Source organism: Mastacembelus armatus, chromosome 22 (assembly GCF_900324485.2).
Source record: "Mastacembelus armatus chromosome 22, fMasArm1.2, whole genome shotgun sequence".
Lineage (NCBI taxonomy): Eukaryota > Metazoa > Chordata > Actinopteri > Synbranchiformes > Mastacembelidae > Mastacembelus > Mastacembelus armatus.
In genome coordinates, this window is record NC_046654.1 from 1,284,276 (window position 1) to 1,308,198 (window position 23,923).

Genomic DNA, 23,923 nt, shown 5'->3' on the forward strand with positions numbered 1-23,923 from the left:
CTGCTAATGAACCCCACTTTCTTTTTATCTCACAGGTGTGTTACCTGCCGAGCCTCCGGTCCTACAGTCGGTGACCTGTTGTGTCAGTAACTGCACAAAGTGCGTTGTTGAATTTTGCATTTCAGATTTGCTGAAACCCATTTGACATCAGTGAGCACTGAAGACGACTGAGTCAACTGAGGTTTTTATCGGAAATATAAACATGCAGACACAAAACTCACCAACACAACAAAGCTCCACACACATCTCGACATTATGCAGGAATATTCTGCATCTACTTCTAAGGCTGAGATTACTCTGCTGTTGTGAGTAACTGGATAAATCCCCCGATATGCGAAGTGAAAATATTACTGTGTCCGTGAAAACGGGACTGCGAGAACCAAAAATAACCAGATCAAGGTTCCTGAAACAGTAAAACAACAGCACAGACTGACTGCAGGTCAGGAAATAATCAAGGCAAGATGTGCAATAATAGAAACAGAATAAAAGTAACTGCAGACATTTTGGCTGAGTATCTTATCAGACTTACGAGACTTAAACAGGCTGTTTTTCACCGTCCAGCGTTAAACAGTTTACCAACCACAGACCCAGCACCAGCTAAAGAAACTGCACAAAGCATTAAAGGATGTCAGAAAGATAAAACTACTCACTCACGTCAACGGGCTGTTTGGCTTTTACCCTTCGAATGTGCAGAAAGCTGTTTTGTCACAGGTTTGAGCTTTGGACAGACTGGTGTTCATGGCAGCCTTCCATGGTAAACCAGGCAGGCAAAAAAGGGTCAAAGGACACTGTCTGAACGCAGCTCTGTCTTTTATTCACATGTTATCAATGATCTGGTCTTTATGGCATCTGGGCTTAAAGGGCTGTGAGATGTTTCCCTTTCTGCTTTCTTGCTTTTTTTTTTTTTTACATTTTTCAACTGATTTTCATCAACAAAGTCCCAGAAGAGACACACACTCTGACACATTTACCTACAGACAATCGTCCTGCTGGTGGTTTGCAGCAGCTGCACATTAAAAACAGCAGCACACGTTGTGGTTTTAACAGGAGGAGTCCAGTTTTTCCACTGCAGCACAGTGGAAATGATCAAAAACACTATAAACACTATTGAATTCACAGATGATTTGAACAACAAAGTGAAATTCCTCCACGCCATCTTTAGGCCTGAATCACTAAAGACTGAAAATTTCTGTTGTGAAACTCATTATAAGATATAACACTGTGCATTTGGTGAGGAAGAACCATGTGAGCAATGCAGCGGTGTGGTTTCTGGACATCAATGGAGGTCTACGGCACAGACCGATAAGCCGAACCAGGTTCTGGACTCACACACGTTATGCTGTGTAGTACCTGTGTCATTGTTTCCAGTATAACAATGACCAAAAGCAGCAGAGACCAGATGTGCGTGAAGCAGGTAGCCACAACCTGACACTGAAAACCATCCAGATGTGGTTTCTGTTTCTCACAGGGCTCCTGTCATTGCAGCGAGAGGCTTTGAAAAGGTTCACACATTATCATGCACATCTCTTTTAAAGTGCTGCTCTATGAGAAAACGGTCTATTTTGACACTCTGGTGACCTTCTAGCTGCTCACCAACTGTGAACAGGGCTTTTATTTACAATAGACACATGAAAAATGGACCAATCACATTCCTGGAAAAAACAAGAGCTGAATCAAGGTTAACTAAACTAACCAAGTCTTTCATGCTATACAGCAGCAACACACAGCATGGCAGGTCAAGGTCTATGTGCCACCTGGAAACACTGTCCCACTGAGGGAGGACACACTGCAAAAAATAACCTGGAAGGTCTTACACCTAGTCTGAAAATCTAATCAGCCAGGGGAGATTTATTGTTTGGAGGTGAAAACATCAAACAGGCTGCGTCACCTACGCTGCCCACGCCTCGTGTTTAGAGAAACCATCGATATTTGTGACTGATTTCATGCTGATGTGCTAAATTAAATGTCCTGGTGATTTTTCTTATTTTTTGCAGCGACCAACAGGAGCAGGTGAAGCAAGGACCCACATGAGGTTAGAAAAACATCCAGATGTTTCTAGTTTCTCACAGGACATAAGTCTGATTCTTCCTACTGTTGAATAAAGCTTCTATCTATGGTTTGATGAACTGAAATCAAACATTTTCAGAGACTCACTGGTAAATTTAAAGCTGGAGGGATCAGAATCTGTGACTCGATGACATGAATTCATTTACTAAAACACTCAATGCTGTTCTTGCACTGGTTCATACTTTTATATTGATTTTGTTGCTTGTCATCTAATTAGACAAGATGAAGAAAAGCTAATATTTACACTTCACATATCTGCCACTTGTGCCTAAAATGATCCAAAATCACAAATAATCGTCGAAAATCGTCACTAATAAGTTCTCACAGAGAGAGACGTCTATATTCTCCAGAACAAAGTCAGGTTTTTTACTGACATCTGTTCATCCTTTTCCACCGTTGAAGTCAGTTTATTTGTCTTGGACAAAAAACTATAATTTATTTAGCTGTTCACACGTCAGTCAGAAGGAAGCAGACATGAATTTCAACATCTAGTCCAACGTTGCTGAAATGTATTGGCACTCCATTGTGATTCATGAATGAACAACCCCTTACAAAACCTGGAACAGCCTGCAGAGTCCAGCCCCAGAATGAAAGTCCATCCAAGACCCTTTTCCCAATTAAAAAAAAAAAAAAAAAAAAAAAAAAAAATGTGTTTCAGTGTGTCCGACCCTCGGATGACAGGAGGTCAAACTCTCCGTCTTCACAAACAGAAATATCTTTGTTGGACCCACACTTCCATCTACTGCACAGCCTCATGCTTTAACAAAGCATCTGTCAACAACAAGGACCATCATTAAATGTGAATGGAAATACAATAACCTCCTCCAGAGGGTGTAGTTTGCAAGGCAGCATATTAAAACCGTGTTTATTTCTCCTGTACAAAGGAGCACTGGCCCTTCTCGCCTCAGAACAAGGCTGCCAGCCAGCAGCACATACCGGAACACAAAGCCCTCCAGTAAAACCATCAGCCAGCCTCTATTCCTCCGTTCTCTCAGCCTCACAAAGCCAACAAGTAGCTGCTGGAGGAGCAGAGCCGAGCTGAATCGAAGAGGTCGGCAGATTATATGGGGCAGGAGATGCTTCGCGCTCGCAGAGGAGCAGTAAGAGGCTTCAGCGGCATCGACAGGTAGATTACAGTGCCTGGATTTGGAGTCATTTTACCTGTCACTTGTCAGTGAGGCAGCACTGGCCGCCAGAGGGGGGGGGGGAGAGAAACAAAAAAATCCTTCTGTCATTTTCAGTTTTACTTTTCAGATAAATCACCAGATATTAGATGCTTATAATACAAAATTAAATGACTTTGTAGAGAATTTTTACACCAGAACATACAAACTCACTGTGGTTTGACACTAATTTCTTATCAATCAAAACACAGAGTCAGTAGAGCTGAAATGATTTGTTAACGTTATTATTAAGTCATGCATGGCAGAAGTTAGAAACTGTCTTTAAGGTGCCTGGACAGTCGGTAGGTAAAATAAGGAATTTTTTATAATTTATTTTGGGCTGATGTGTATTTTTAATATTCTAAAGAGATGTTCCTATTTGGCTGCTGGGCCACACACACACACACACACACACACACAATCCCCCCCTACACACCAACCAAAAAACATCCCATTCAGACCAACAAAAGCTGAAATAACACAGGCTTGTCCAGCGCTGAGCAGCCAGGCAGCAAGACTGTTTTCAGCCACATCAATAAACAGCAACAGCAAACCTGCTCAATAAAACACGTCTGCATGTCTCATCACAGACACACAGGTTAACAGATGGGTAAAGGGCAGAGGTGAGAGGATCACACAACAAAAAGAGTTTGTTTACGTGCTGAAATCATTTGCAAAGCCTTGTTAGAAATGTCTGGAAACCTGAACCGTTTTCTTCTCGTCATTTCCAGCAGCTCGCCCAGCAGTCAGCAGTCGGGTGTACTAGGTCTCCACTCAACGTATGCAGATTTAAACCAACACATCTATAAACAAAATACCACCAACAGCATTAACAGCAACCAAGACCAGTAATCATCCTTGTTTTCAACATGGCTTGTAGGCACTGAACTCAAATCACTTCCATAAGGTGAAGTTAAAGTTGAACAGATCTGATTATCAGCTGATGGAGTCCACGTCACACCTGACAACTCTAAACCAAAAACACTGGGCTTCCCTGCTGCTGCATAACAAGCAGCATAACAAGCAGCGCACAGTCATGGCCAAATGCAGCGCAGCCCTAATGTACATGCAGGTGGAGCAGTCAGGAGACCTGATCACTAAAGTCTTGCTCTGCAGTGCCCCCAGTAGGCCAAAAGTCCACAGAGGGACAGGTTTACACATTAGGCTTAATTCAACCCAACGCTCTGGCTGTATGTATCAGCCTGTTTATACTAGAGGTGAAATGAGCCCCTCTGTCAGACAAGAGGGACAAAATCAGCAGGACATCTTAATATGAGGCTGAAGCTGCTGTAGGAGAGAATTTTATTTTTTTAGTAGTGAATTCCTTCTTTTTGGGACTCTATCTACCACGGTGCAGCAAAGGAAGCACTTTTATAGTCATAAAATGGCAGATCCTCCAGGTTTGTCCAATTCAGATTGTTCAAGCTTCATCTTCAGACTGTCAGGCTCCTGTTATTCACCTGTACACTAACGCCACAGCCTGAGGGGTTTAAATACTAGAGGTTAGCAAGATTCATCATTATGTTCACTGTCACTAAATCTGGAATCTTGGTACGTGACCTTCTGCCACAGCTTCAGATCTACATTGGAGTTCATGAAACAACAAGTAGTCAAGGTTACACATGCAAATCCAGTGGAATGGTCCTTTAGGATCCCAGCAGGAGACAGCTGTAAGCTTCATTTGGTCCACCACCAGGCATCTTGTATGACACCTACTGTTCTTGGAGAACCTCGTGGTAAACCGGCCGGCCGCCACCTGGCAGAACAAGCCGAGTCAACGCAGAGAGACCCCTCCAAACTACACGTGTATTTATACCCTGGTACTACGTGTACTCCTACTGGCTGTACTACATCTGACCCACCCTCCTCTCACCTGCCTGGAAACACCTGCTGAGGAAACAAACAGGCAGCGCTGCTCTCCAGCTCTCTGCCGCCATGTTTTAGTTACACTCTGGTGATGGACGCCCTGTTGGTTGGTGGTGTGTGTGTGTGTGGGGGGGGTGTGTGTTGATCAGGGATTGTTGAGCAGCATGACCTTGACAAGTTTTTGGCTCTGGCCGGCGGAATGCTTCTCAACGTGGGCGAAACCCAGAGAATGGAAGGGGATGTGCTTTAAGTCCGACTTATTTCTGGTAACGGCAGGACTTCCCTCCATCCTCCCAACACAACCACCCCAAACACATGAACACACACATATGGCTCTGACTCCCACACATTCACGAGTGCAAAAGGAATCTGGTATTTACAGCAACAGCCAGATTATTATTACAGCATGAGCAGCAGGCCCAAGGCTACAGAGAGGAGGATGCCAGGTTTACATCCTCACTGATTTCCACTGCAGAGCAGCAGAACAGCAGCAGATACGGTTGGTTTTGGTGATATGATAACAAGATCACCAGCGACGTCAAAAGATTAGAGGGTAAAGCAAATGTTCCCTACAAAGAATAAAAAAAAACGTCTAGGAACAGCATCCAAACTGCAAAGAAACTTAGACACACAAATCCCCATTAACTAAACGTCCTGCAGGGAAAAATCACTGCTGCTGTTTTACACTTTGCAAACTCTTTTGTGTCTTGGATGCATTTCAGCAGCAGAGAAATATCATGGAGCAGTGCAGAAGAGCTGAGACATGATTAGCGTTTCTGAACCAATTTTCATCAACAAACAGGCTGTGACCTTTATTTTTATTTTTTTTTGGAAAACTACATTTTCGATATAACAGAATGAATTTAGTACAAGTTGTTCTTCTTCTCTGAAGTGACTTTGTAACACTTTGACATTTGAGGGATTAAAGAAAACTGGTCACTAAATATCAGCCTGTGAAAAGAAAGACTGCTGCAGCTTCTTCTCCTGGAGTTTAATAAAACAAGTTTAACAAAAAGAGAAATCTAAATATGCTGCGTTATGTTGGTGGACACACACCGAGCTGCTCTCACTGCACTGATCCTCTGAGAAAGAAGGTGCAGTCATATAAAAATTCAGCTTGAAAAAAAAAAAACAAACCCCAATGTCTCTATTGTGTCTGTCAGAGGAAGAACGTGAAGCCAGACTCTGAAACAGAACCTGAATCATCCACAACTTCCCAGCTTCATTTGCCAAATCCAGGTTTTACACACGGACTATTTAATAGACACAAAGGTATCGGCTCCATTTAATGCGTTTAAAGTGCAAAATGCTGTTACAGCTGTCACACTATCTGCCGAGGAAGGATACTGAATATGACTGAAAGCTCCAGAACTGCAACTAAATGGACTTTCCGTCTTTTACAGCCTCTGTGGAAGCGCAGCGCGCGTTGATCCGCCAAAAAGCTCCATGTAAATAGCTCTTATCTGGATTCTTAGGGGTCGACACCTGCCCTGCAGCATTACAAAGACCCACTCATTAACCCAATTAGTGTAATGATGAACTCTTAAACTGCACCGTGCGTCCTAACAGCGGGATGAAACTGCCTTTAAAAGGACCGACTTCCAGGAACTAAGCTGCACCTGCAGGCTGGATAAACACCGTCGCTGAGTTTCAGTCTGAATCCGCTGCAGCCAAACTACTTCAGATTAAAACATGCTCTGTTAATGTCACAGACCTGTCAGTCGCTTCTGCGGGGATCTGCTGCTGCTGCTGGAGTTCTGTGGGTGCTCAGTGACTCCCAAAGCGCCACGACGCGGACACAAACAGTCAGTGAGGGCAGGACACCAGACACGCGTAAAAGTGAAACTACAAACGGACATCACATGTACCCGGGGTTTATTCCTCCAAGAACTACTTCATTCCTGGCGTTTCGTTGATATTTTGCTTCTCCCTAGTCCTACAAATCACCAGGTTTAAGGTTTGGTCGAGTTGGAGGCGTCACTGGCCACGCCTTCCTGGAGCGCTGCCCGGCACCGTGGCGCACGGGAGGCGCAGGGTCTCAAGCTGTCTGAAATATGACGTTTACAAACTCGACAATAAAATACGTCGTGTTTTCTTTCTTTGTTGACGTATCATTAAAAATAACCCGGTTTAATGAGCGGAGCTCAGACTTTATCTGTATATTCATGTGTTCGAAGTTAATCATTAAGAAATACGCCAAATGACACCTGCAGGGCACGACAGGTAAAACGCATCTCCAGCTGCTGTGAAGGAAAAACAATAACAGATGAACAGAAATCACACATTCAGCCCCAAGTCGCGTCTTTGACCCTGATTTTTCTCACACAACGTCTGTCACTGTCGTACAGCTGGTGATGAAGACTAAATATGTATCATCTGGATCCACATCTGTGGTTCTGTTTACTGAAGTTTCCTTCATGGTCAGACCAGGAAATGAACCTGGAGCCTCCAGGGCCCCATATCTGGTACCCAGTGCTAATCCTCTCACATCCACATTTATCACAGGTAACATGTTTGGCTGCAGCTCAGAAAACCAGGACTTTAAAATTGAAATGACCATAATTATTTTCACTTTATGTACAGTAGGTGTGGAGATGTGACCAGAATAAAACTCACCCTGTTCTGAGTCGACTGATCTGTCTGGCAGATTTACAGCTCAAAGATGCCCTTTTGATTTGATTTTCAACTTTGATTGAAATTTTCTAAACTCATCTCAGCTCTATAAGGTCGTAATGCTTTAGTTCAGCTCTGTCCTCCGGTAGCCCCGTCTCCATCCTCAGACTCGTGGGATTTAATCTACACGCAGCTGCGGTGGTCTGCAGGTTCAGGGCTGTGCAGACGGCTGAAATGAGGTGAATTAACTGAGCTGAATTGCAAAACTTATTTGACATTTTAAAAATAGTTTCTAAGGCCATGAGAAATAACCAAACGGGTAAGTCAGACAGATCTTGGCCTTTTGCTGTAAGTCTGTGCTGTCGGTGCTGATGGAGCTGAAGAGAAATCTAAGACCTAATCCTGTCCTAGTGTTTGACCGTCATGCACACAATTTCATCCCCATCCTCAACAATACGTGAACCATGGTTTAGGTATTTGATAAAACCACGTCCACCTGCTGTAACCAGACTGCAGCTGCCCTAAATATCGACAGTCTTGTTTGCTGAATGGGCGACTGGTTTGCAGTCAGTGCTGCCTCTACCATAACAGAGATGAGGAACATGGATTCATCCTGGTTCAGCTATGAATCCAGATCCAAGGGAAGGTTTGAGTGTCCCAGTGACTAAATCAAAGTTAAATTTGGATCTAAAAGTGTTTTAGGAGTTCTCATTCACCTTAAAGGAACAATTCAATTCTCCACAGATCATCCATCCATCCATCCATCATCTAGACCCCCTTAGTCCTAACCAGGGTCCCAGGGATCTGCTGGAGCCTATCCCAGCTGTCTTTGGGTGAAAGGCAGGGGTCCACCCTGGACAGGTCACCAGTCCATCACAGGGCCACATAGAGACAAACAACCTCACACACTCACACTCACTCCTATGGGCAATTTAGAGTCACCAATCAACCTGACATACATGTTTTTGGACTGTGGGAGGAAACCAGAGGACCTGGAGAAAACCCACACAAGCACAGGGAGAACATGCAGACTCCACACAGAAAGGCCCCTGATGGGTTTCAAACCAGGAACCTTCTTGATGTGAGGCAACAGTGCTGACCACTAACCCACTAGATGATCATTTAACATAAATATGTGGTCAAAGAGCAAAAAAAAAACATATTCATTTTAATTTTTAAGGCACAAATCAACAGATTTAATATAGAACTTTTAATGGTTTGTTTGAATTTCAGATAAAGCAGAATCAATGGACTGATTCAGAAAAACAGGCATCTGATAAGAATAAACTAAAGCAAATGAAATCTTGCAACCGCTCCAACTTCATTTTGAGGAGTGTCTGAATACTTCACGTGCTGCATATCGCACATTAATAATAATAATCGACAGGAGAAACACACAGCTGGAGGAGAGTGCAACAGAAAAGGAAGAAACTGTTTTCTGTTTTCTGCATTGTTTGCTGACTAATTCATTCAGCTCTTTAAAAATCCAAAAATACTTGTTCTGATTCATGGATTCTTCTCTGCCTACTTCAATTATCTTCTGATAATTCTATTTGCCATATTAGTCTCTGACACACAACTGCAGCATCGTGTTATATGATCTGAGGCAGCACCAGGATATTTCCTGTCCAAAAACCCTGAGTGAAGGGAGGAACTGTGTGTTCCCTCTTGTGCCCCCTCTTCTCCTTTAGCCTTTGCTCCAGTAGCACGGAGACCAGCGAGAGTGAAACAAGACAAATGTGCCCTCCCCTCCAGACTGGGAGACGTGTTTGTGGGTTTGAGCCAGTGTGTCACATGTTCGGACAGGGTACGCTTTGCTTTTTGAGAGTCCAAATCCTTTGCAGATGCAACCTGATTCATCCTCTGCCGATTTTTTCCCCTTAATAATGTCAGAATTAGTTTCATTGGCCCTCTGTGCCCCGGCTGCTCAGGCAGTAATGACAGACGTAGAGAAGGAGCTGGATCCTCAGCGCTTTCATCCGACTGCTGCCTATTACTGCAGTAATAGACTGAATATTCAGCTGCATGTACTCGGAGGCGAAGCACAGGTTAGGTCAGGAGGGTTGATGGATTGTTAGCATCAATACAGATCTATCTTCTGAATGAGAGGAGCAGAAAATGTAAAAAAAAAAAAAAAAAAAAAAAAAAAAAAAATCTGAATCTGTCCTGGGTTCTCCTTACATTCCTTACATTTATTTTTACATTAAACAGAAAGTGGCAACAGAATTAGTTGGAAATCATTAATTTCATTAAATTAAGTTCAAATGATTCAGATGTAGGGCAGCACGGTGGATTAGTGGTTAGCACTGTTGCCTCACAGCAAGAAGGTTCCCTGAAACCCATCAGGGGCCTTTCTGTGTGGAGTTTGCATGTTGTCCCTGTGCTTGTGTGGGTTTTCTCCAGGTCCTCTGGTTTCCTCCCACAGTCCAAAAACATGTATGTCAGGTTGATTGGTGACTCTAAATTGCCCATAGGAGTGAGTGTGAGTGTGTGAGGTTGTTTGTCTCTATGTGGCCCTGTGATGGACTGGGGACCTGTCCAGGGTGGACCCCTGCCTTTCACCCAGAGAGAGCTGGGATAGGCTCCAGCAGGTCCCTGGGATCCTGGTTAGGACTAAGGGGGTCTAGATGATGGATGGATGGATTCAGATGTACCGACGGTTTCGCTAACAAAACACACAAGCTGCAGAAACTGGTGCTCACAAAGACCCAGCTTGAGAGATCTGGTGATTTATTTCATTGATCTGGCATCAAATCCATATAAAAACATTTCAAGGCTCTTCACATAGTTAGGTAAAGACCTTGTAGTGTTACACACAAAAGGCCAGCAAATACCCCCTGAGGCACAGGGGACAACTGATACAGCTCTGATGAGGCTGAAAGCAACAACAACCACAACCTGATTCAGATTCAAACTACAAAACTGACAACACAGACAGGCTGAAAATCAGCTTTCCCTCTAGACACACACGCTACACCATCAGTTCAGCACAAAGTGGAGACATCTCAGGTGGGCCACAGCTTGACCTCCGACCTACAGGCACACCTGTGCAGCTCCCACCTGCTGTCGGGATGCAACACAAACACGTGTAGTCACAGGTTTGTGTGATTACAATCAGGAATCAAGCTTTTGTTTGCTACGGAGGAACTTCTACTTTTTATCAGTACTTCAAATTAGAAGTATATAAGGTAGTTAACGTCAGCTACCCAGCGGTATATAAAGTACTTCAAATTAGAAGTATATAAGGTAGTCAACGTCAGCTACCCAGCGGTATATAAAGTACTTCAAATCAGAAGTATATAAAGTAGTTAACGTCAGCTACCCGGCAGTATATAAAGTACTTCAAATCAGAAGTATATAAAGTAGTTAACGTCAGCTACCCAGCAGTTACTGCAGTAAAGGATCTGAGTATTTCTTCTACAGCGTCATGACCTAAATAATCAAATACTACAAATATCAGTATTCTCAGTGTAGAGAAGCAGCTGGTTGCTAACACATCAGCTGTAACGTCTTTGACATGTCAGAAGTGTGTGCAAAACAAATTCATGCAGCTTTAGGAAACATCCAAATGAAAACACTGAGCGTTTCATCAGAGAAACTGCAGATTCCCTCGGGCTTAAAGTCATAATGTGATACTGTAAAAAAATCCTGAACTGCATCACGTCCTTCCCTCACAACTGTTCCCTGACAAAGTATCTTCGAGCTTTCTCCGGTTTTTAATTGTGATCGGGATCCACAGAGCAGAGCGGTGTGGGAGTGAGGAGGAGCGGCGGGAGAGGTTACCTTGAACTCTTGTACCTTCAGTCTCATGGAAATCCTTCCCTTGTCTGGGAAATTTAAGGCTTTTTCTAAATTCCCTGGCAGGACACGGGCTGCTTTCAGCCCTTGACCACGAGACAAAACCTCGACGGCAATTTTTCATAAGAAACTCCGTTCAACCAGGAAATGGGCTCCGTGACAGAAATAACATTTTACACTTCGGCTCTTCGGCCCCTGCTCTATTTTTGGAAAGGACCAACACTAGGATATAGTTAAATTCCTATTTCAGACACTGCAGTTTATCAGACTGTTATTAAGAAATCTAAGAGTCAAGGCGTCGAGATTCTGCATTTTTCTTGACGACAAAAATCAACAGATATTCAATGTAGAACTTGATATATCCAGCCAACAACATTTAACGCCTCAGTTTAACAGGCCTCAAAGGTTAAGTAATAAATTAATAAAGAATATTATTATTATTCCAACTACAGGACATAATGATGATGATGTATTCCTGGTGTTTTACTGTGTTATGTAAAACTACAAAAACATCAGTTGGTTTGTAATAAAGTTAAATGTGCCTTTAAAACTACAGTACACCAAATTTTGTTTTATAATGGAGGTAAATAGAATAACCTGTGTCTTCACAGCAGATAGTGATTTACACACACACACACACACATACACACGCAGACAGAGAAACTGGTTGATCCACTCTACCTTTTATCGCTGCTGTTCACTGGTGTGTGTATTATCTGCTGGTTGCTATGGGATTTTTAGCGCTCGGCCCTCACTCGCCCACACTGGTCCTCCAAAGCAGACCAGCACAAACCCACACAGACGACAGGGGAAAACAAATAAGGTCAAGGTGAAAAAAGATGGAAGCGTTAGGCTTGGCATCACAGGTCATCACAAAATTTATGTCTGTCTGTGCCCGGTGTCACTGTGGGGACTGGCTCCTGCTGGTCTGTGGCATCTTAGTTTACAGTGAAGATGAGTCTCTACGAAGTGAATGTAAAGTCCCATAATGAATGAAAACAAACCTCTGTATGTGTGTGTATTCATTTTCAATTAGCCATCTAATCCCAGCCGAGATAACTGATATATCCAGATAATCAGCTCAGTTTGGGTCATCTGAATTAAAAACCCTCCAGTTGCCGCAGGTTTGTCCTGTTTTAATTGGGGCTTTTGATACAAATCAACACAACACAAGCAAATAAAAACATAAAATACAAAGGAAACATTTGAAGAAACGTGCTAATTCTCACTGTCTCACTGAGAAGCCCATAAAGACATAGCACTCTAAGGTCTGGAAATGTGTAGAGAGTCACAACAGCTTTAGCTTAGCATAAAGACTTTGTTTGCTTCATCCAAACTTTAAAAATGACAACCTGGTTTTAAAGGGGGAGTGGAAACCTGGTGAAGTCTCACCCAACACACCATGACTTCACTGCACTGGTTGAAACAAACTACTCAAACAAACTGGGGCTGGCTCAGGTAATATCTCTGAAACTGAAACTGAAAACCTAATACAGGACTCAAAGAACTCCATCTACCTGCATCATCTAGACCAAGGCACCGCCCTGTACCAGGAATTCCTTTGACAATCAGACAACATGATTATTATCATGGTCCACTGCTGCAGCCAGCTGTTGGCCAGGAACCAGACCAGGCCCAGAAACCACAGAGGCAGCCTAAGATCTGCAATATCTGATTAATCTACGATTATCAGAGCTGTCCCATCTCACAGGTTAAGGTGAGGTGTTCTCTACACATGCCTGTCCACACAGAACAGGCTCCTGCTTCTAGAGCTCAGGGTGTTTTTGCATCATGGCTGCACTGAACCAGCACTCTGCTGCCATGGAGACACACAGGCTGTTTACCCAACCCGGGCCCCAGGGTCGGATAAAGGTGAACCGGATCAACTCGGCCGATCCAATTTTTTTTTTATTGCATGAAAACGATTTCGGCTTTTATATGGCTCATGACGCAGGACTTCAAAGTTACAATCGGGTGTGATGTTATTTAGTTTATCCACAACATGTGCAACTGGTTAGTGTTGTATTCCTGGTGAGGTAGGTCATTGTTTTGGTTTGTTTCACTGATAAATTATTTGACAAACCAACAAAAGCCCAGTAAAAACCTGTGACTGTGTGGTTGTGACACGATAAAAGAAAATCCAGGAGTAAACAGGCAAACAATGGAAATGGAAAATCATTGTATGAGGTGCTGTATATGAAGACATATGTAAGTGCGTCTGTCTCAGACTCATATATAAACAATGGTTTTCTAGGAGAGACACAGACAATGTGTCATTAACATTAATAGATGGTCTCCCAAAGGACTCATGTTGACGGTAATGAATCCCAGCAGGGTCAAAAGTGATGTCTGAATAAGCTGCAGTTTTCACATCACACAGGCGGCGACTCATTTGAGAAAGTTTGCAGATACACAGAAACAAGAACTCCGATTTTCAGATGTCGTTTGAGCTTTTTTTTTTGTCGCGCTGAAACACGAGGTTCTGCAGAACAGAAAGAGCAAGAGGTCAACAAGCATCATTATCATCCTGGTTGCTGTGCAACACACATTATGAAAACCATGTAGGAGCCACAAATTAGCATTTGCCACCTAATACATGGCAACAGAGAGGATAATGACACTGAAAGTGGAAGTTCCTAGTGGTCTCTCTGCATGTTGCTGAAGAAAATGACACTGGGCTCGCTGTGAAACAGGATAAGCAAGAACTCTGCCTTAATAGCACCTTGAATTAGACCTTCCTGCTGCCACCAAACTGTGAAAGGGGGCCCTGGTGCACTCAAGCTGCTTCACCATTTTTTCCCCCTCCTGGCCACTAGGGGGCAGCAGAACTCAGACACACGTTGACCACCACGTATCTCTCAGGTCAACGTGTCAAGTGTTTATTGTTGTAAAACTTTGTGTGCAAACATCCAGTAAATTAAATTTATCATTACAACCATGAGTTGCTCTCAGGTCAATGCCAACACTGGAATCACTGTTGTCTTGTCTGCTGACAAACTAATGTCTTCACAGAAGGCAGGAGGTACAAACCCAGAGAGAGTACACCTGAAATGTCAGTAATAACGTCTAAACTGTGACAGATATTTGTTCTTGTTCTCAAATCACTACCAAGTAACCTGTTATAAGTACAAATGTTATTGCATCACCTACTACTACCTACTTCCTACTGCACATTAATTTTACTCTAAGTAGTGAAGTGCATATTTTCGGTATGAAACTGGGGCACGTGGTCAGATTTGGTCTGAGAGTAGATGCAGAAAGTCTGTTTTTGGACTCAACAGCTAAATCGTGTTCTTTCCTTGGTGATCAGTAACAGGTGCTGAGCTTGTAAAAGGATTAAGATTTAGTGCAGATCCAGCACAAAGACTAAGTGCATTAACAGCAGATGTGTCTCGTCTTACAAAGAACACAAAAGCACCAGATCTCCCTCTGTGCGTCCTCCAACACGTGAAGCACTCACACTTCAGCCAACAGATGTTTTCAGCCTCTGCAGCGACTGACGCTACAGCCGACGTTTGTAATGACACTTCAACTGATAACACTGCACTTCAGTGGGCATCGTCTGACATTTCCCCTGCTTCCACTTCTTTTCAGCTCCGTCCACAGCTTAGATTCTGACAATTTAACACCCCGAGGGGCTAAAACCTGAGACGACTTTTCTACTAACTGACATTAAACAGCTCACACTAAACTTTTAATGGCACTTCCACTGAAATTTCATTCACTTTTATCTTCTACCAACATTTCAAGGGCTTTCCTCTCCCACTACTTAGATGTCAGTTTAACTGCTTTCGTTGTTTAGACATCGGATGATGTTTCACTGGCCCATGTTCCAAAACCTTCTCCCTTTCAGTTTTTTCTCCTCAACCGTTTTTAGTTCTTGCATACAAACCTAAAATCCAATAGACAAATCTCAAGTGCCGTCACCTCCGGCTCCTTAAATGACGGTTTCACTGCTTTCATTGAAAGGGAACGGGTACAGGCTATTTGTATATGCAGCTATTAGCAAAAGCAAACACTACTTTTATACAGTACCAATGGACCTGTCATACATTTGCAGGACACATATTTCAGCTTCAACTGAAATCTTAACTTTTCTTTGTCATTTTCAATGTCTCACCTGTTTCAGTTATACCACTTTCACTGTTTTTAATATCAAGGAATATTTCACCTACTATTATCCCATATTCTTTAGCTGACAATTCCCAAACTTTTACTTCTTGTTTTCCAACTACTTTCATTGCTTACAGTTGCCTACAAGGTCAAAAGGGCTTTTACGCTTTCCATCTGCTTATTCCACAGACTCCTCAAACGCTTTCAGTGCTTTCATTTCAGCTGGAACTTCCATTTAACATCTGGCACGCACACGTAACATTAAGACAATTAACGTGTACACAAATCGTAACGTAAACAACAGATTGTTGACACTGAATGTCCAATTCTAAGTATAATCAAGCACTTTCTACAAAATCCTTAAAAAAAAAAAAAACACGTCACCTTCAAAGACACTTAAAAACTGAATTCAATTTTCCCCGTCTCACGCTGTAACTTTTCTTATTTCAGTCGTCTACAGGGGTTGAGTCAGGAAACTTTGTAGATTTTCAGTAGAGCTTATCTGCTTCATCTCCACAGATAAACTCAGCCAAACCATTTAGTCTCATTAATTCTGGGACTGATACAGCAAACACAGTTTTATTACAGCACAGAGCTGTAACCGGAGAGGAATGTTTGCTCACTTTTAATAAACGCTCTCTTAAAATCCTGAGGGTTTATAGGAGAAACAGACAGAGGTGACAGTTGAATATTCATGCATGCAAATCAGAGATCTTTGAGCAGATCCAATATCCTTCATTTGACTGTGGCTTTATCAGTGAACCTACTGTCAAAAAGGTAGTGTTTCCTTTTTTTTAATCTATCAGCCTTTTTATTAGACATATCTCTTTCTTTTGCTTTTTTTTTTTTTCCTCTCGCAAATAACCGTCTTCATTCTGAACTGACAGACACTTTAATGCACCGAGCAGGCTTCTCCCCTTGCCTCACCAAAAGCAATGACACTATTCAGCTCTGACCTTTTTTTCTCTGTTGGCGCTGTTCTACCTCTGACAATGGAACAGGAGGAGGTTAATGTAAGTTTGGAGGTAGGAAAAGTATATTCGGAAAGGCTCGAACTCTTCTCTTTTTCACTCACTATCTTCTCCTTTTCTCCATTGTTCTCTCGTTGCACAAAAGGGCCTTTCAGCGTCCAGATGTGATGGAAATTGAAATCCAGAGTAAAATCAGGGAATCGCATGTATCACAAAGGAGGAGGCCATTCAATCAAGGAAAAGTCCTGTTCTCCCTTTCTGCTTAAAACAGGAATGAGAGAATCAGGAATCGTGATCTGTAGGTTGCCAGTTTTGATGAATGTAAAAGGAAATGAACTCATGCATCTCTCATTATAGTATAGACCTGCTGTATATGTGCACATAACACAGGCGTAGCTCTGGTGGTGAGACACTTTGCTGTAAAACCTGCAGGGATTTTACTCTTGGATCTCCTCAGACTGAACATATTGTGTGTTTACATTCAGTTCACCTCCTGTCTCACAGTAAAGTTCCTTAAACGAATAAATAGATGCACGCACATCTGTGAGGATATAATGTCTGATGGTTGACATCTAAACTTTACTCACCAGCTGTGCATGTGCAGTTAACTCTAAGGCTAAGTTAAGGGTAAGGTTAAGTGTTTTAGGAACATACACCCAAGTATCAACCCAGTCACCGGCCAGGTAGGACAGACACCTGATGTCCTGCACCTGACCACAGAGGACAGGTGGACCACAGAGGCACCAATACTTCAGGCCAGATGATGCTGGAACACCTGGATCTTGGCTTCCAAACAGCCATAATAACATATTACAGAAGTACCATGCAGCATGCCAGAGGACACGGCTACGACCGAGCTGTCACAGTCACAACCGTCTCATTGGTGGTTGAGGACACTGTAGGGATCAGCGCGTTTATCACAGTTTGACAGAAATAACTTGCCGGTGTGACCTGGGCTGATATTTTGTTGTGAATAGCGATAATTAAATGTAATTCACAGTTTGATCTAAAAATTTAAGCTCAACTAGCTCGAAGAAAATGGTTGACAGATGCACCTGACAAGCTGACAGGTCTGACCAAGATGGTGTGTATTAATGTGTGTGTGTGTGTGTGTGTTTACCTGCAGAAGCTGACTCCATCCAGGTGAAGTCATCACCACACTGAGGCTCATCCTTCGTCTCACCCCTGCACTCAGACTGCTGGTTGGCAAATACATGCAGGGCTGACATGTGGCTGTCAAGAGGCTCAATGGCACCATCTGCTGAAACACAACAGCCACTGTATTCAGCGTTCATGTCGGAAAAACATACTTTTGATTTGAAAACACTATTTACTATATTAAATTTAAGAAAAACACTAAAAATAAAAATGTTTGTTTTGCTTATTGTGATATATATTCCACCTTCAGTGTAACCTGCCTGCAGCAGCCTGTCTGTGTTAAAACGCTACTGAAAAGCAGCCATTTGAAATTTCTTTTCAAGTCCTATTTCAAAATGTGTCTCTATTTTTTTTTTTTTTTTTATTCTGAACCTGAAAAAGTTGAACAATGAAAATCCATCAAAGTGACAACCCCACCTGAAAATGACTGATTATATTAAATTGAAACAAATTGTAGTAATTCGTGAAGGAAGGAGAGTAACTTAACTCGACATCATGTCTGTTCCTCAGAGACAGTAAGTGATGAACATAGACTAGTATAATTTCTTCCTCTCAAAGACGTCATGCATCATTCTTGTAATATGTGTCATGGACATGTTTATGGAGAGCTGCACATTATTGCAGTGTCCACTCTAACCCTGCAGAGGACTGGCTGCACCCAGCTGTACGCCACAACAAGCTGCTTCCACGAATCTGCTCCCTGGGCTTCCTGGAATTGGACCAGATTTTCATTGGAGCTGGAAATATTCACCTGGGGGAGCCAAATGGCTTCCCACTGAATTATTTACAGACACAGGCAGCTAATCACCGGGGGTCATAAAAACACTGCACTCTACGCTAACATCCATAAATGAATAAAACAAAAAACAGAACAGCTTCATTTCACCTATGATCAACAAATCTCATGAAAAGAAAACCAACAAAGTCTTGGGGGTATCAGAGTCTGACATATCATATAACCCCTTTGTGTCACAGAGCACTACTGTTCACAAGTCCCACTAAAACAGCACTCAGCCTCACTGAGTCTATATTATTATATGCAATAACTCTGGAAACTGCAGCTCCCATGATGCTTTGGGGTGTAAACAAGAAGAATGCTGCTGCAGCACATGGACTGACACACTTTTGGTGAAGCGACAATAAGTTCTGCATTACCCTAGTCATGTTAAAACAATGTTAACATATAGATGATCCATCTGTGACTTATGTTTTCAGCAGGAACCAGTGGACTGGGGGTTACTGGTTTTTCATGTGGTTTGATCACAGTGAGAAAATGTGAAACGATGGCAGCTTTATTCTCTGTTAGTTTCAGCTCTAAGTTATGTTACAGATTTACTGTGAGGTTTTAATATTAGCCTGAGAGATGATCAGCTCATGAAAAATGAAAACTGTGTAAGAGAAAACAGATTAGCTTTGAGTAAGGAGCTATTAACCTCTTTTTTTTTTTTTTTTTTTTTTTTACAGGGAAAGAAAAATATCATCAAATTCATTTCATTAGTCGGAGCAAATAGATGCTAATGTAAATAAACCAACCAAGCTGACTGAAATCCAGCTAATTATCATATTAGATCTTATTATTACAGCTGGGATTCATCCAAACTGCAGCTTTAATTATCGTACAGTCACTCTAATCAAACCAAACAACCATTCCCCTCATTTGAACTTTTTATAAACGTTTTAATAACATTGCAGGTAAATTAAAACTTTATTTAAGTTTACGAGGATCAAGTCTCACTTTCATCAAGCCCCTGCTTCCAAAACTGCTAGTTGCTCCTTAAATTAAAGACACACAATGAAAAATTGGCTGTTTTTTGGGAAATGCATGTTTATCTGTTCAACATGTGCCATCGTGAGTATGAAGCAGGGAACGCTACAACATTTAACAAGCACAGATTTATATAACACTGTTACCAATGCACTGCTTAGTATTGTTCATAAAGACATGTTTGTGATAATGATCCTATTTTCCAGAAATAATGATGAGTGAGTCAGATACTGTGCTAATTATGAACGAAGCGAACACGGTGGTGCAAAATTAGACGGACTAAAGGACACGGTGATTGATTTTATAATGTCTGACATCCCAGGTGACATGAGCCTTGTTGTGTTTTACATAAAGTCATCGTGCATATGAACTATACTGCATCTGGGATACAACTGTAAATCAACATGATATGATAATAATCTGGTCCAGAATTGAAAAGCAAAGAATTTAAACCTGTGATGAGTGTTATTTCCTCAAACTGTAGTAATCTCTACCCAGAGATACAGAATATAAAGTACCCAGTATATGGGTAGTAGTACCCAGTATATGGGTAGTAGTATTAGTGGTAACGTGAAGACAGGATTTCATGTGTAAAACAGGAATATTACATCACATTAATAAAAGAATCTGACATTCAGTGACAGTCAACTTTCCCCATCACACAAGTATAAAGCCACGTCTTCTCAGGTATAGTGTAGTAACCTGCATGCAACACTAGAGGGAAGTATGTCCTCACACATGCACACACATCAACGCTTACTTTATAAAAACCAAGGAATGATAAAGTTGTTGAATGTTTTCACTTTAAAAATTCTGTAAATACTGAAACACAGGGATCTCCAGGGATCACTTATAAAGAAAAGTGTGTTAATGGTCTATTTTGTATGGTAGAAATACACAATCATATATTTACCACTGCTCAGATTGTGCTCATGTTTTTCTCTATGCAGAAAAACCACATGTATGCACAGGGAGGAGATGGAGGGAGGTGTGAGTCTGATAAACTGCACCTACTGAGTAAACACTTAAATAAATATTTCGCTCTGTTTGTCAAAACTGAACCGAGGCTTTTTTCCAATTACAGTAAAGTGTGAGCACCTGGAGGCAGGAGAGGTGTGTGGAGAAACAAAATCGAATTCGACTGAGAATCAGGACCATCCACTGAAATCCTGAGAGAAAAAGTGACGCTGGACGTTTAAACATTTGTGCCCGTTTGTGGCCATTCTCGCTAAATTATTCTTCAGCCATGATGGAAACTTCATCTGCTCGTGTACTGGGGGGTCTGCAAATGAAAGTATTTATATCCAATTTGGAAGTACATTTGGACCTTACGTGAGAAAGGTGGAAGCAGTGCAATGACGCAAAGAACCACAAAAAGTATTCGGATTCTGGGTAAAACTTCTCGGATGAGTCATGCGGGTTGTTTTGGAAGGAACTAACTCCTCACCATTAATCTAACACGAACAGTGTAATTTCAGTCACTGAGGAGGTTTTTCCAATCGGCAGGACGCTGTGACTGCTGGCAACCAGCTGATCCAAACAAGCCACCGCACCAAATAATGAGTCAAATCCGGACGAGCTCCACGAGCAGCACAGAGAAGTTATTGCGGCATCACACTGAGCGGCGGTGGGAACAGGAGGCGCTGTGCATGTGCAACGCGCTGATGTGACACATTTACACTTTCACAATCGTGTCTGACATCATGCCATCCATCACAGCACAGCTGGATCCTCCTCTTCTGAATGGGAAGAGAGTCTGTGTCTGTGTGTGTGTTGAGTGATCGGTTAACGACACCAAAGCAGGATGATTTAGAGGCTCCTCTGGGCTCACAGCTGGAAGGTGTTCACATATGCTACTGTTTGTTTCAGCCCTGTTTGATTACCGCAATTTCCACCTTGCACTTTATTTCCTAATTGAACAACGGTACAAAATGAGTTTTGTACTACTTGGACGGCTCCACTGACAAATAAGTGTGACCAAATAAATATATGTTCAGTGTAAATGCACTGCAACAGGAGCCCAGTGAATTTGACGTATGACAAACCAGCATCGATTTGCAGGATACATTAGGGTATAAAACTATTTTGGAGTATTTTGAAAAATGGCTAAGAAAGAAGCCAACTTCCAGGTTTTACTCGCAAACATATGATATCGAAGAGGAAATGAATTGAAGCTGAGCCTGTTCTGAGCATCATGAAAACTGCTTTGTTTTCAGGTTTCAGCCACAATTCTAGGTCAGCGTACGCTGCAGGTATTTCAGAACAGAACATAATAGGACAAGAGGGGAGAAAATAAAGCAAACAGCGATTATTATGTGGAGAAGTGACACCCGCCCCTCATCCAAACCAGTAATGTGCAGCCAGCTGAGAGCTCCATTAGGCTAATTGCCTTTGTAACTGGGAGGTAGTGGCACTCTACACCAGATCCTGGACCAGATCCTGCAACCATGTTATCAACCAGCATCCCTCAAGTGGCCCCCTCTTAGAATCCACCCCTCTCAAATCCAATAAGTGGCCCCTCCTCGGTTGAAATGGCTAATTGCATGGTTCATTGTGGCACGGGCACGGCTGAAACTGCTCACGCTCGCACTGTTTTCACATTTCCATGTTTTGTTGCCATGGTGGGGAGGCATGGAAACGTGGGGGTTAGGCCGGGCCCATATACACTTTTTTCAATAGGAGCTTGGCACCAGCCGGGCTCGGATCTAAACCACGCTTCTTATTCTTATGGCCCTCTCCTCCCTCCTCTCTTTTCAAACACTTCAATTACACAGGGACTCGCATGTGACCGTGGTAGGATTACACAACGGGGGGTAGGGGCCGGGGGGGGGGGGGGGGTGTCCAAATGCAGCCAAAGGCAGGAAAAACAGTCCCTCTCCCCTGCTGTGGTATTTGTTGGTGTAGGGCTCCTCCAAAAGCTTCCAAACAGCCATAATAACATATTACAGAAGTACCATGCAGCATGCCAGAGTACACGGCTACAACCGAGCTGTCACAGTCACAACTGTTTGGAAACTAGCTGCATGGTCAAGAGTTGGGAAAGTATTTTGTGTAGTGAAACTGTGGCCAGTACTCACCGTGCACAAATCTACTCATTCCAGTGGCGCAATAAAGGTTAATTATACCACGGGCTGCAGTAAAGCTGTCAATAGCAGAAAGGACAGTGAGATTTTAGAGTCCAAGCTTTGGTTTGGGTTTAAGGATGGTCCAGGTCAACAGCCTCCCCCAGCACCTACAAAGAAAACTAACAGCAAAACCAGTTTCTCTCTGTGCAATGATCTGACTGGTTTCACATTTAACCGTTTGTTTTCTTCACTCACCAGGTAAACAACAGTAAACATCAGTTTAGCCCTGATCATAATCACGGTATTGATCACCTATAGCTAACCAAACGGTGACAGAACAATTCGAAGGGAAATGACAAACCACCAATTGTGCAGGTAAAGTCTGGACACTTGTTAATCCAACGTCCTGCAGGAGACTTGGAGATAGTCAGCAGGGTGGGAGAGGCCGGAAATGATTCCACTGACTCGTCTGATTATATGTTTGTAAAACACAGAAATCCATGTGTTATTTTTAAACTTGAACAATGCATTTTTCAGTACAGGGTGGTGCCAGAGAGTCATGAAGGGATATTTAAAGCTCGTGAAATCAGCTGAGGTCACTGTAGCTGCAAGAAGCTGTAAGTAAATGAACAATTAGCTGTTTTTATTTAGTAGTTTGTGGTACTTTCCTGGTCTGCTGACATTCAAATCCTCATTGTCTGTGCTGAGTGGGCGCAGGATCTGTATAAATATTGTTTTCACTGCTTGGAGGCCACATATCCACTTCAAATTAGATGCCAATGTGAAAATGAGCTCTGCAGTTGCAGTTTGCTTCCACCGTTCACCACAACCTCCTAAATCACGCCGGGGAGGAGGAGTAGGGGGTTGTGGGTAAGTCAACGTGTTTGTTTTACAGTGATTAGCCTATTATGTGGTCCGGTGCTGCCAGGCCCCGCTGAGCGCAGCGCACATGCCTCCCTGACCTCACTCTGCTGAGTGGGTGAGCCACGGGCATCATTACGGTCGCCCCGTACGGCCGACGGCCAGCTGGGCGGAGCGCCGGCTCAGTTGTTGTTGTGGAAACCGAGCGGACGGAGGCCAGAGAGGTCTGTGAGTTCAACAGTAGGGAGGTCACAGCAGGTCAACCAGCTCGCACCGGTTCACTGGTGTGTCGTGCGACATCGTGTGTGTGTGTGTGTGTGTGTGTGTGTGTTTTATCAACTGCACGCTCATAAAACTGTGAAAGAGAAAAACTCTGAAACTCTGGACACTTCTACGGTTTAACTCGAAGCAAATCGGGTGCAACAGCATTTACAGAAGAAAAATGAAAACAAAACAGCTGCACAGTCATGAGTTTGCTCCTTC

General features: G+C 42.8%; 1 protein-coding gene across 7 annotated transcripts in view; it reads right to left on the reverse strand.

Annotated features, from left to right (window-relative positions):
* esr2b (estrogen receptor 2b) overlaps window positions 1-17,819 on the reverse strand; it is a 34,541-nt gene extending 16,722 nt beyond the window's left edge. For 3 of the 7 annotated variants that reach the window (XM_026294228.2, XM_026294152.2, XM_026294305.2), the window contains exon 1: window positions 17,712-17,819. In XM_026294228.2, the coding sequence (XP_026150013.1) occupies window positions 17,712-17,807 (96 nt within the window). In that variant the 5' untranslated portion in view covers window positions 17,808-17,819. Of the gene's footprint in view, window positions 1-529; window positions 744-6,810; window positions 7,048-17,711 lie in introns of those variants that run through there. The other 4 variants (XM_026294554.2, XM_026294634.2, XM_026294475.2 and 1 more) reach the window with 4 other exon arrangements.
* Window positions 17,820-23,923: the final 6,104 nt, after the last annotated feature.